The 14596-nt window shown below is 45.5% G+C and overlaps 1 protein-coding gene across 3 annotated transcripts; it reads left to right on the top strand.

Annotated features, from left to right (window-relative positions):
* Positions 1-32: 32 nt before the first annotated feature.
* Positions 33-9154, top strand: LOC8038224 (sulfotransferase ssu-1). 3 transcript variants are annotated; one of them, XM_040214084.2, is made up of 3 exons: positions 33-74; positions 5170-5356; positions 7762-9154. In XM_040214084.2, exons 2-3 carry the CDS (start codon positions 5172-5174, stop codon positions 8528-8530), a joined length of 954 nt encoding a protein of 317 aa, XP_040070018.1. In that variant the 5' UTR covers positions 33-74; positions 5170-5171; the 3' UTR covers positions 8531-9154. The 3 variants fall into 3 exon arrangements, with proteins under 3 accessions (XP_040070018.1, XP_040070019.1, XP_029845137.2); XM_040214085.3 differs by lacking the exon at positions 33-74 and adding an exon at positions 75-684; XM_029989277.4 differs by lacking the exon at positions 33-74 and adding an exon at positions 935-999.
* The last annotated feature ends 5442 nt before the right edge of the window (positions 9155-14596 follow it).

Raw genomic sequence — 14596 nt, 5'->3', positions numbered from 1 at the left:
GCCACCTATAGCTCCCTCTTGTCACACCTCCCATTCTAAGCACCCAACCAAAGTCCACGGTGGACGAGTGCGCAGTAAGTACACCTTCGCAGTAGCTACACTCCCAATACGTGTACCTAGAGGACAACAAATTATGTCGACTGCACGCCGCGCTTATCGGGAGATGATGCCTCAAGTTACAAACATCGCCATGTGTGTTGTCCGCGAACGTCTGCGAACATTTATGGCCATACACTTTGGCAGGTTGGTCGGCATCATTCACTACAGGATGTGAACTACGCCTCGAAATTTCACGATGTAAAATACACCACTTTAGTGCACATTCGGTGAAAGTTTGAACTATCCCTGTGCGGGTGGCTATTTTTCCGGACCGTTTTCCTGCCTCAGATCAATTTTGGCCATCTTATACATCTCTCGTTTAGTGGATTCGCGGAAGCTTAATTGACTGAAACGCCGATGATGACTTATACTTCTGCAACCATCGATTAGCGTACGTTTTTGACGTCACGTACAAGCCTCGATATCAATATCTGCTGCTCATCGGGTTGTTTGTCATCCCTCGGCGTTCGCCCTCCTGTTGCACCGAAATTGTTTCTGCTTCAACCCATTCCGACAGCACTTGACTGCTAGAGCTACGTAGCTACCTGCTTGGCAAAAAGCGATTTTTGCCTTATACTCCTGCAGGTAAGATTTTCTCCTCTCCTATTAAGTGGTCGTTATAATGTTAAGCGGCGGCATATCTCAGCTTTGCGCCATTTATCTCAAAGCGTGTTCCGAAAAGTATTGGTATATCGTGGTTCTTTTATAATCGCGTGTAGAGAAAGGAGGGCGGCAAACAACCTACCTTCCAGCCGCTATCGCGCCTGTCTTGGAGCAATGGCTTCGAAGATAAGAGAAGCTATATTCCTCGGAGTCAGCAATACTTTGTGCTGAGTCGAGTCGCATTCATTTCCACGTATAGGTTGCTACTGGCATTCTCTTGCCGAGGGAAAAACAGAGGTAAGCTTCATTGCCAAAAATTCGCGTTTTATACATATATATATATATATTTTTTTAGCACGCAGCTTGCTTAAATGTTTCTTGTCTCGTTATTCGAAAGCTTAAGAGCAACCCTGGCAAGCAAACCGTAGTTTCATGATTCTTCATAAATAAAGCCGGTCCAGATATAAATCATAGCGCTAAATCAAGGGCTCAAACAGCTTTGATGCTGCGCTGACTCGAACCCAACTTCGTCGTGATGCTGCGATGTGTCAGCGCTGTGGCACTACTATAGCGCGAAGACAGCACTGCCTCAGCAAGGTCAGTCCTACTTGCCCCGCTGACAAGTAGCGTCGTGGAGTACATGTGAGCAACCCGTCAGGATGTCAGTGTAAATTAGGTCATAATATATTTTTTACCTCGTTTTCAGAAGATAGCCTTGTCAAAGCACCGCGGCGCTTTTGGCCCACATGACGCGTCGGTATGCATCGAGAACCTTGCCTTTCAAATTCCTGTGTCGTCACCGCCCTCAAGCAGTGACCAGTGTGGTAGTCTGGCATGGTACACTTGTAACGCAGGAAATTAAGGTAAACTGGTGAAAAGAAAAAAAAGTTGGAAACCAGTGACCTCCAAAAATCCTTTTTCGACGAAAGCTTAGGGCATTGAATTAAGTATTTAGCACATATATCTTCATAAATTGCATTGGGTCGCCTCAAAACTGTGCATTTATAAACTGGGATGCTATGTTCCTTTGCTAAGGTGAATGTCACGAGACATCCAAGGGTATTTATACCAAAATCCTCGTAATTAAGAATGGTGGCCAATCAAGATATTTTGCCAAACGTTATCTTCAACTGGACTTCAGGCGAAATGAATGCAAACTGTTGTATGATGGCGACAGGTAAATTGTTGAAAAGTAGTAAGTTTAGTCAGTGGAAGGTGCAGTCGGGATTTTGCTTCAAGGTCATGCACAATCAATGGAAGAAAATGGAGGAGGTTTTCTTGCCTCCAAGACTGAATGGCACTTTGCGTGCCGCTTGCCATCTTGGTAATTAAGAGCAGGCCTACGAGGGGTGTCTCTAGAGCATCGCAAAGCTCAGTTCCTTCTTAAGGTGGATACTGACGTCACTAAGTAGGACGTGGGTTACAGGCTCACCAAAAACTGTTTTCGGATCTGCTTTAACAACTATTTGGGGGAAATATTAGTCACTTCGGTAGAAATGTTATTGCCTCTTGTTTCGAGTGACTGGCATCACGCATGGCCAGCTGCAAACAAAAAGATTCGGTTCGCCATTCTTATCGGCTAAGATAATTAAAGGACACCTATGATCCGCGTAACTTCAAGTGTGACCGCAGCCAGGGCCATACAATTGGATGAAGAGGCCATTCAAGAAGCACCCAAAAGTGCATCGTCACAGCCCTCATTGCTTTTGCATGTTAGCTATTGCTGACTAAACAAATGGGTGGGACGGATGGGTGGATAGATGTTAATATCTATACCCTTTGCTAAGGGCGGTAGCTTGGGCCAGCTAGCCTAAGTATAAAACGACAAACATAAAATTACCCCTGCCCTTCTAAACCAAACCACGCCGTGATTTCTTTTTTTTTTTGTGTTTGATTGGTTTATTTGGTGATCGCGAGCTCACAAAGATAACGAGCGTTGTGACGAGAGAATTTTGGTGTTGCTTCATTGGCCCGATCAGATCGTATCGTTGTCTGTTGTTATTAAAGTAAAACAGATACTCTCAATGGTGGTGGGGAGTTTAACAGCGTAACTTTTAAACGTGCTGATTGAAAAAAAGAAACAAATACTTCCTGCCTTGTGTCGACCTTCGAAGAAGTGAAGCAAAGATAAATAAGTGGGTTATTAGTTGAATATAAACCCGGAGAACACCTCACATACGCCAGAGAGCCGTTATCTTCGTTTATTTGAGATTAGCTTGCTCAAAGAGGAAAACATTCCCTTCCGCGATAAGGCAGCAGCAGACGGACCTATAAGCTCTAAATGATGTTTGAGTGCCTACTTCCGTACAAAGGGCCGTTCAGCGTATCACCCCAATCTACTGAGCGGCGAATCTGGCAAATGAGAGATTTAGTTAGTCTACCGTGTGCTCTCCGGAAGTGCAATCGAAGGTGTATTTTAGAGCGTATACTCTGTGAACGAGATTACATCGACTGCTTCTTGAAGGTGAAGAGCATTACTCTGGAAATGAGCGCCGTGAAAATTGGGGCAAGAAGGCAATGGGCGATTATCGTAAATTAAGTTGTGACAGGCGACATTAGTCTGAGCCAGCTCATTTCCTCAGTGAAAACAGAGGGCCAACTGTCGTAAAGAGCGGAGCCCACCGAGCGAATGATGCGGGTCATGAAAGAGTAGGGAGTTTTCGTAGCCCGCGTCTCCCCCTCCGCTAAGCCTTCCGCAAAGAAGAAGGCGCTACTGCACCTGCGCGCCAATAGGCTTGACTGTAGAGTTCCGGGTACCGTAGCGGGTTGCGGAGAGCGTTACGGGACGGCGAAAACCATCTGCGAAAACTCCCTAATGTCACAATACGACGGCAAGGCTGCGAAGGGCAGCATACGCGTCTGCGCCAGACCGTTTTGTTTTAGGCTCATCTGGCGCTGAAAGGGATATCCCGAAGGCAGCTAATAAACCAAATATTAAACCAGATTTCATTGTTGTTGTTACCGGTGGCGGAAGAAAATAAAATAATTGTACGAGTGTCTTTGATACTGCATATTGTAAGCGTCAAATACCATGGCAGCGTTACAAAGCTCTTCCTTTAAACTGAAAAGGTGAAGAAACAAATTAGACATGAGGGGTGGGAATAAAAAAAAAGTGAAAGCCGTTTACAACTCCCTGTAACACCGAATTAGAGCGCAGCTCTTGAGGAGGAGGAGGGAAGGGTACTGGGGGGGGTTGAAGTAACCTGGGGGGTCACGTGACGATGCCGATGATGCCATCAGTGACGCCACTGATGACGTCGTCAGTGACGATGACGATGACGATGCGGATGCCGGTGAGGTCATCAGTGACGTCACTGATGACGTCATCAGTGATGATGACGATGACGATGCGGATGCCGGTGACGTCATCAGTGACGATGACGTCATCGGGGAGGTCACGTGACCTCGGCGGGGGGGTCACGTGACCCTGGGGTGGTCACGTGACCCTGGGGGTGGTCACGTGACCCTGGGGGTGGTCACGTGACCTCGGGGGTGTCACGTGACTTCAGGGGGGGGCACGTGACCTCGCGGGTCACGTGACCTTGGGGTGACCTTGGTTACGCCGACGGCGACGCCGACGCCGACGCCGCTCAAGCCGGGAACGGGCACCTAAGAGCTGCGCTCTAAAATCGTTCTACTTCAAGATCGGGATAACGTTCCAGATAAGTAATATCTAGATTACAGGCCAACTCCAATTCATTCTCGATTGTTAGAAAACAATGCCACTTTCTTCAGTGTCATTTAGAGAGACCGCGTATCAAATATTACAGGATAATACCACTTAACTATCATTACACCAGCCAACAAAGACTGAGTCGAATTGTTCGTCATAAAATTGTAAACAACAAGCCTGAGCGTTTGATCTGGCTTCGAGATAAACTCTCAATGTGCAGATAATGAATTATTTTATAATGAAATGTAAAATTATTACTTGCTCTGATTCTGTTTTTTTCTTTTTTTACCTTAATATAGATTCGCGCTGGCGTGCAGCTCCGCTAAGACGTACTGACCAGGTGTACCCGCACACAAATAAAATGTTCAGACGCCTCTGTTTTTTTTTTTAAATGACTTCTTGCGCCACTCAAGCTTCATGTGGTGAAAGGGAAAAATAGAAGAAGCCGAAGACCTTGTCGTAAAAGATGCATTTTACGCTCTGGCACTAAGAATGGCATCAACATGCGAAATAAACAATCACTATAACACTGCTGACTCTCTTTCTTTATGAAGAGACGTTCTAGGTTTTGTCATTTTGGTGAACTCACTCATTAGCCCGCAGTGGCTAGCTGTCCAACTGAACTGAGCGTAATTAGAGCCACGGGTCTTTGTTTGAGGTGGAAGATGCCTGTAAGAAAATGCGCAATCTACTGCCTCACTATTCCAACCCTTTAGATGGGAATGAGTATAAAACTTCTTAGCCATTCGACGAAATAAGCGTTTTGTAAGTGATATGTATTTCTTTTGTTTTAGGCATGTCTTTGAAGCAATTTCCAGTGTACCAAGACATTGACGGAGTTCCGTACCCTTGGGCGTACAAGGCTGACCGTGTTCGAGAAGCGCTCAACTACATGCCGCATGATGGGGACATTGTCCTGGTCTCGCACCTAAAATGCGGCAACAATTGGCTCGAACAGATCATGCAACTCATTCTTTACAGGTAAGAGTAGTCACCAAGTTTGATGGACAACTATTTTACTCTTAAAGAGACGCTGCAGTTTAAAAAGTTTTTTTTAACAACCCGAATGCGTATCTGACAAAATTAGTTGCCAGGATGAAAAGTAAATGACCGCATTATGCACGCTGCGAGACGTAAATTGCATGGCAACAGCAAGCATTCGCTGCATATAACGGAAGGTTCCATGCAGCGAGTGAGCCGCTCCGTTGGCAGTCAAGTGTACAAAGGAAGAGTACCCTGGTTAGGATTCCCTCCTCCGCTCTTCTTTCAGCGAATGGGAGAATAAAAAAATACTGTGCGTTGATGTTGCCTCCAACATCAAGTTCCTTTTTGAGCCGGCGCGCGCGAGCAGATGAAATATCCCCGGGCTTCACATGCGTTTCGAAGAGTTAATATTTCAGTAAGTATATTTTTTCCCGGCAATTCAGGTAACCTCGTCATTCCCTGCCAACAAGAATTCAACACTTCTTGACAACGCCATAAAAACAGCTCCTTTCATATTCGAGCGATCACCACGACATCCGCTTGTTGAAGATCGTGTTCGTATTTCTTCACTTGGAGGGGCCTACAGAAAAAAAGAAGCCGTTCATTACGGTGTAATTATAATTTCCAGCAGCCGTGTTTGATCAATTTTCGCCCGACGGGACCTCGCCCGTAGTGCATGGGCTCTAAAAATAGGGGAGAGGAAGAACGCAGCTATACACCAACTCATGTTTACAAACAAACCGGAGCGCCCCTAGCGGACGCCACCGGCGCCGCGCATGCGCGATGGAGTGTGAGCAAGAAACTCGCCGTCTCCCGTAAAAAAAAAAAAAAAACATTCAAGTGCGATGTTGTCGGCATCGGTGTGAGTTCCCCTGCCCTTTTTCGCGTTCGAATTGTTGATTCTACGTCTTCCTGGCAACGTCTGACTACTTCAGCGGCCTCACCGAAATTACCCAGGCTTGTTACACCGCAAAACTTCGCGTGAATAATGTGACATGCGGTGGTTCATTCCGCGTGGACGCCGTAGAATGGACGCTAAAGCCTGATTCGCAAGATGAGATTTCGCTCTCAAATTTCAGTCGCGACGTCACTCGGGCTGCAAAAGCGTGAACTGTAGCTGAGATGGTCGACGTCGATACTGAAAATCGCAAGCAGAATCGGACGGACCAAGTGAATCAAGCATAACAAGTCGGTGATGGCCACTGGTAACAATGATCAACATCTCCTTACTTCTACTGTTTACATCGAGCCTGCTTACAAACCTTAAAACTTAAGCGTTTTGAGGCCTGCCTGCAGACGATAAGCAGGAACGTTTGAAAGAGCAGACTACAGTTCGAACGATCAGACGGCCGTTTGAACTTGAAGACGCACTAAACGTAGTCCGTAGGTGGTCCGTACAACTTGACGGTGTTCCGGCGTTCATGTTGGACAAAAGAAATAAATCTGATGACTACAAGTATCCCTGAATTCAACCCGAAGTGCTTCCCGCCCAAGCAATCGTGGTCCCACGGCGTCTGATTTTCCCTTTTCACGGCACATATCCCGTTCTCGGAAGAACCGAGCACATGAAAACTGACCTACAAACTTTTCTCGACTTTTTTGTCACAGCCTCAGTCGTGTCGTTTTAAAGAGAATGCAGGTTTTCGTCTGGTTCCTTTCAAAACAACGCACGAATACACGTCTCAAATGGGGACATCCACCCACAGCCCCAAACCGGAAGTGCGCCCGACGCGCCACCACCACGCCGTGACGTAACAGAATTGAGTTCGTGTACACCTAGCAAGAAACAAGCTTTCGACGTATTTTAAATTCTCAGTAGTTTTGTCGGTGCAGTATGCTCTTTCTGCTCAAACATTCCAGAACCTTTTAGAAATATAGTCTGGACGTCGAGCAGTATTTAGTACCGCAACATATTTATGAGCAATATTGTGTAACATGCGATGGGTTTTAACTTTACAAATATGTCGGCCGGTCATGATCGTTGAGTCTGATAATCGCGTAATGTTGAGTTAATCTATCTTGAGCATCGCTGTAGTTCAGGACTGATTACTGGTGATTAAGTGAAGTTACTTATAATTTATAAAACTCCCTGAGAATCCGGAGGCCGCGCAGACCACGGAGTAAGGAAACTGCACTTTAGTGATTGCATTAATTAATAGATTCAAATTCAAAAAAAGGAAGTCTCAGTTGAATTTCACGGAGCTATAGTTATAGCTCTAATGAAAGGTTTCGCTTTTTTATTTTTAAGTAAGGAGTGTCGCTGTCTTAATTTAAGTGACTCTTCCTGGCCCCCAACAATCTGAATGTTGCTTCACTGCTCTTTGATATGTTGTCATAGTTTGGTGCCAACCTCATCAGTTGTAAGCCAAACGTAACTACAATGAATGCGTTATTTCTTGTAGGGGTCAACATGCCAAAGATATGACGGAGTACCACAAAAGAACGCCATACATCGAGATGATAGGCACTGATGCGGTGAACAACATGCGCCCTCCTCGCTTCTTCAAGACACATTTCTCTTACGACAGACAGCCTATAAATCCCAAGGCGAAGTACGTGTACTTGACGAGGAACCCCCTTGACGTTTGCGTTTCCTTCTATCACTACACTCGCACCATACCGGCGTATGGTTTCGAAGATGGAACGTTTGATGATTTCTTCGAGCTCTTTGTGACAGGCAAGAACGACCGCGGAGACTTTTTCGACCACGTCATGTCCTGGTACTCCCACAAGGATTGCACCAACGTCTTCTTCGTTACTTACGAAGAACTCAAGAGGACCTTCAGAGAAACTGTACTGAGACTGGCCCATTTTCTCGGAGACGAGTATGCCAAGCCGCTGGAGTCTGACGAAGAGCTCTTCCACAAGGTTGTCGAACAGAGCAGCCTCTCGTCTACGTCCCAGCTCCTGAACTTTACAGAAAAAACGGTAAAGCAGTTGTTAAATAATGGGGATGAGAATCTTTTAGAGTGTTTGAAAAGGTTCGTGTGTGATGACTCTGGCAAGCTCAAGTCCGAAAGTCCGCTTGTCCGCAAGGGAATTGTCGGCGATTGGAAAACGCTCTTCAAGGAAGAACATCTCGATCGCATGCGTCGTAGGATCCGGGAGAAAAAGATGGAACCTGTAATCAAAGCTCTGTGGGGAGCTGAAGACTTGGGAGGCATCGTTTAGTTTTTTTCACACACACAAAAAAAAAAAAAAAACTAGACCATTTGGGAAAATCCCGAGAAGTCCACGCGCGAAGTCCTGTTCACCCCTCCTTGCGCTTGCGGAATCTATGGCGTGCCACTGAAGAGACAGCGAACGGCTAACGTAGTTGCCCGCCTTCCCTCGTCTTCCAGTTTGCATGTCGTCTGTCGGATCGGTTGTCTTCTAACTCCGGTCTTGAACAAGGCGTTCCCCGGATTCGTTATGGCGCCGCGGATTGCGCTTCACGTTTGCAACAGGTCTACTGGATGCTTTGAAATCGCTCATTGGGAGTAGACACAGCAATCAATGCATACAAGGGATCTTAAAATGTGGCTTCACCAACTTAATTTTGTAACAGTGTTAGTCTATTTAGTTGTGTGAGTCACCACGTTTTTGCTGTGCTAAATCATTCTATCAATGCTGAGCATCCGTGAGGCCGTTCTCTTGAGTAGGCACTGCACCGTGAAAACTTAACGTATTTTTTTGTGAATTGTGGATTCAATTCTAGGGAGGTTTTGTATTTCTGTTTTGGGGGTTTGTCTAATTGTGTCTAGTACATACATGTTCTGGCTGATGTTAATTATCAATAAAGCATTAAACCTTTTATATGTGCATGTCCATTATATAAATTAGTAATTAGTGATTGCGTCATTGAAGCCTTTTCTTTTAACTGTACCGGTGCCACACATTATTTCAATTAAAAACTACCCAATTTGACAGCCTTGTATGACTAACCGTGCTGACAATTTTTGTTCTTTCTTATATACGTACAGCCTATGAAAACTCATAAGAATTTCGTATACTAACTACTCGTTATTAACAAACGCAATCTTACTGCTCTTTAGCATATGTCCACATTTCACCAGAAACTTCTTGGGTCAAACATCTACCCTTAATCTGAGGTAGTCAGCGATGCTTTTCCAGATTCACCAACCGTCTTCCATAGAGTTTTCGGTACTCACAAAATTCTGAAATAATGACGAATACCATGTCAGTTGAGATCTAGGATGAACTGAAAAAACGGGTGGATGATTTGGACTGGGAGCTGATCCGTTGTCCTTAAATTTAGGTGGTGCTTAATATATATATATATATATTATACGTTAATCCCCCAAGAGCATTGCTCTTTGGGACAGGATTAGATTTTTGCCTTGACATTCCGGGCCTTCAGAGCCAATAAATAAACAAGGTCAAGCCAAACCTATTATGCTTTGGCAAGAGTATAAGTATCTTGACCCAGAATTGCCAAAACAATTGCAAGAATTAGGCATGCTTGGTATTACAGATGTCTCCTGGCTTCTTCGGTCCTCAGTTCCCGAAAAATTGCCAGAATTAGCTTCACTTTTGGTTGTTCAGTTTCATTGGTAGAATTGGTAGAATTAGGCTGCTACACTGCGGGTTACTCGGTTGATATGTCACATTTTTTACTCATGCCTGGCCCTTTGTCAATTATGCAGCGAACCAAAAAAAAAGCCATAGAAAATATCAAACAGAAGCACTTCAGTACTAATGAACGCCTTGGAGCGAAACATTATTAGGCTCAAGCTAAATTCCTAGGGTAGCCAAACTTGGGTCAAGTTAGGTGTTTTCTCAGCTGCTGCCTGGAAAGGCACTCGGTTTGATTAGGTCTGAAAAAATGAACTATAACAACCGTTTTCTCGGTCGCTCTGAAGCAAAAGCCTTAGGTAGAATGGCATGGTTACTCTTGCTGACGTTCGTAATATTATGAGCTCATTACCACTCATTCAAGCGGAATGAGCTTACCTTAGCAATTATAAAATATACTTGTAACGTGTAAAGAGCCCTTATGACCTGGTGCCCAAGTCGTCTTGTGGCCCACACCACCTACTGCATGAACTAAACCTGGAAACAGCCCTCTCTACCTCCATGGGCCTCATCGCGCACACTGTAGTCACTGACAGATCAAGAAACGCCGAGGGTGGTATGTCCCGAGCATCTCATTCTCCCTTTCCAGCAAATGACATTGCGGCAGTAGCCGATAAGAACGCTGAGGAGCCAATCACGAAATGAGGGGCGTGAATGTAACAATTGCCGTGCCCTGCCTTTGCTACGCAGTCAGTGACTCTAGGATGGCGCCAACTCAGCAGTTGTGTTCGAGTCTATCGCCGAGCGGCCTTCATGGCACGCACGGAACGCAGACCTTAGCCGAACCATGATACACCGCATTTGTTCAATTTGTGTCTCTTCTCAATCCTATTGTAATTGAATCATAAATCTAATAAACAGGCTTCGATTATTCTAGGTGTTGTTGGCATCGCCGGCACACCAATACCTCTGCGTACTTGTCAGACGGGCGCCTTAAAGGAGTTCCGAATAAACTCATTTAAAGAATCGGCAAATCAGCTCGCGATCTTGCGCTCATCGGCGTGCGCTGATTCGCCTATTCTTTGAGGGGGTTCATTCGGAACTCTTTTAAAAGCCCCCGTCATTTAGCTGTTCATTATGATTATAGAAAGGATATTGATTATGCCTCAACAGATGGTCGACCAAATATACTTCATGGACCCTAACACGGAGCAGAGATTATATTCTGAGGCCGGAATGGAATGGCACATACAGGGAGGACCAAAATTTGTTCGCCATCGACTCACGTACTGAACTTTCGAGTTGACTCATGCTCTAGTATAGAGCTTTATTTTCACAATATTAGTAGTATTCTTTTGTTCTTGTTTTCCTTCTTTCCTTCAATCTCTTTCACTACGGCTAGCACCTTCGCTTGCTTCATGAAGTAGCGAATCTCGGTTCTAAAATTTGTTATGCCTTCTTACATGTACAACGTTCTTCATTCGCTTAAATTCCATTATAACCATACCCCGTACTCCGAGAACATTGCCCTATGTCTGTCCGACCAAATATGAAACTGTGGCATGTGCCACAGTAGGAAAGGAAACTTTAGTTCGAAGAGATTGAGTGTTACGAGTGTTATGATTTAACCTAAATGAAGAGGAATTCTTACGCCGCTAGTGCGATTTCAGTATGTAGTTAATGCTACCTACAGCCGGTCGCAGGTAGCTTGTCTTTTTTTCTCTTTTGAGCAAACGATCGCAGCTCAAGCGACTTTATTACCCCCCTATATCCTGTGTAAAAGGTGTAGCAAACGGTGAAAACAAATTGCAAACAAGCACACAAAACGAGCGACTTTTGACAGCGGCAGTTTTTACCTTCTTAAAAACTTCACTTAAGGATATTTGTTTTTCGTCGATGGCCTCTAAAATGTTTGCTTTAGATGGTTTGCTTTTTGTCGACCAGTTGTAGGCGATGTGCTTCGGCAGTTAACTGAAGGGTGCCTGTTGTTCGTGATAGGCGGAGTCCTGAGCCCTGTGACGTTCTCCTGCCGTTGTCGCCCTCCGTCTACTCTACTCGACGTGGCGCGCTTGCCTGGCCTGTCACTCCCGCTCCTCGAACTCGGGGATGCGATAAATGGACGAATGGCTCTGTCTGGGAGGGGTGCGAGAACTGAGCAAGAACTGCGTCTATGCGACATAAGCTGCGGAATCTTCCAGAATCCCAAAGCGGCTATGGCGGCAGGGGGAGGGGGGAGGGGGGGGGGGGGGGGGAGAGAGAGAGATAGGGAGCGTTTACTCGATGCGCGGCTACTCTTTTCGCTACAATAACATCTGTTTTCGCGTACGAGCATCACCGGATCTTGACCGAAAGAAAGAACAACCAGCTACCACTGTTTAAAATAAAAACATATAGGTAAGAAGTTTATCATCTTTATCTTTGCTCTTGGTTCAGATATGTCCGTCAGACGCCTTTCAGCCCCGTACAAAATTGGCGGCATCAAGTTTTCAGTGGGTCCTATACAATCTTGTGCGCAACAAAGACGAGGACAAAAGCAGAGAAGAGGACACAACAAGGCGCAACTTTCAACTGAATTTTATTGAAAACGTGTTCCGGTATATATAGTCTCAGCAATCGTTACAATGACAACAAAGACAAAAGTAAAGGAAAAAACACCATGACAGAGCATAACTGGGAAACAACACTATCTCGTTCTCAGGAAAAACAATTCCTTCTCCGATAATGCAATCCACGGCATAGCAACACACATGTCTCCTAAATAATCAATCTGCTCGGCTTCTATGATTTTGCGTGTTACCGTTGACTTGCATTTCCCAATTTTTACGCATTCATCCAACAGTGGGGTACAACCGCATGTCCTGCAATGCAAGTCAAGAAAGCCACCGTTCTTTTTTTGCACGTTGTTATTGTGCTCGCGAAGCCGATCATTTAGGCAGCGCCCCGTCTGCCCGACGTAGTGGCTGCCACAGGACAACGGAATGCGGGGTTCAGTGCCGAGGATGTACGAGAAGCTTTCAGCCTTAAGGCGGCGATATTCTCCTCGTGTCGCACCTGAATGCGGAAACAACTTGGAGCACAGAGTGCGCAACTTCTTCTTTAGAGCTAAAAGGACAACGCGTGTTTCAAGCCAAAGACGACGAACAAGAAGCAGGGTCAACACACGATACGCCTCAAACACACGACAGAGAAAAGCTGAGCGAAAAAAAGTTCTCCGCAAAACCGTTGAGTGCTAACTAACGCTTAGCGGCCCCTGAACGAATGCGGATAAAAGCTCACCCACGAATCTTTGATTGCAGTATGTTTGGATGCCATATACGTATCTGTTTATTCTACGGATCTCAATTAGCCCCCAAAAAATAGAGTGGCGCCACCTGGTAGCTCCTCCTCGTGACGTAGGAGCAATGACCACGTGACCACTTCTGCGCTTCCTTGGTAGCATGTTGGTTGAGGTCTATCGTTCGCAATTTATGCTTAATTCGCTATTTTTAACGAGAGCTGAGGGTTCCGTTTGACCTAATACTTTGTTGTACTCCTCCTCAAAAATTAAAATCAAGCAGAGCGACAACAGTGGCGACGAGGCTTACGAAACAGCACCCTTTGACCCAGTCTAGTGTCCTGACCATGAGCTAGTTCGTCGTGGTCGCAACTTCGGAGGCTTGTCAAGTGACCCGAAATGTAGACTCTGGGAGGGCATGGTTCCCGGGCGAGTTTTCTTTTTGTCCAGCCTGAAGAAAATAGACAGAGCAAAGAGAAATCAGTCGGGACGACGGCCGTGTAGGCGTCGCACTTGGCATTCCGATCGCCGGTGTTTTGGCGCTTTGCACTGGCGCTTGTGAGGCTGCCGTGGATCGGGAGATCCAATCGAACGTTCAGTCATCACGCACGGGCGGCATCCCCATGGCATTGCCTTCAGCGGTAACTTTTAGGGAGTCGATACTGACGTGACGTTCGGCAAAGGAGGCGATGGTCCGGTATCGCGTAACAAGCGTAGCTACCAAGACATGTACAACTAACTGAATCTGTGCTTACGTCTGTACAAGTGTCACCTCTGAATAAACAATACCTACACAGAATGAAATGTACATATTAAATGATCCGACGGTGATTTCGACCGTGTTTATTTGAGTTGTACGCCAAAAAAGTAGCAAATCGAATCGACGAGTGTGTCGCTGCGACGAGAGCGTTCGTAACCTCCGCACAACACTTCGAAATTAACGAAGGGACAACGAAGAAATGACTCACTTTTTATCCGGAAATTCAAAGTCAAGCTTCAAGCTCTTCATACGAACGGGGTCCAGTTTAGAAAGAGGGGGTCACGCGAACATTTTCGTTTTACAAGGAAGCCGGTCGTAGGCAGCGGGCGACGAGTGCCATGCCTTGCACGTTGAGTTCGCCTTCGGACCCACAAGTCAATTGAATTATTGTGGCTCCTTCTGGAATCTGTCAATCGATCAGTCTTCATCGAACAGTGTATAGGGTCCGATCGAAGAAAGGTAAACCCAGCTTTTTAACCCGCATAAATAAACTACGCTTAGCAGAAAGCTGAAACTCTGGGAGAAAATGACACTACAAAATGACTCTGGATCAAAACATCTCTTAATATATATCAAAACATGTCTTAATATATATTATTGACCTGGCAGCCTATTTACTAAAAGATTGTGTTCTTTATGCCGACGATACAAATATTTTTATATCTAATGCAAGCGTGACAGAACTATA

Source organism: Ixodes scapularis, unplaced genomic scaffold (assembly GCF_016920785.2).
Source record: "Ixodes scapularis isolate PalLabHiFi unplaced genomic scaffold, ASM1692078v2 PGA_scaffold11__112_contigs__length_91849675, whole genome shotgun sequence".
Classification (NCBI taxonomy): Eukaryota; Metazoa; Arthropoda; class Arachnida; order Ixodida; family Ixodidae; genus Ixodes; species Ixodes scapularis.
The sequence above is the reverse complement of the archived record's forward strand: the minus strand, read 5'-3'. Positions and strand labels throughout refer to the sequence as shown.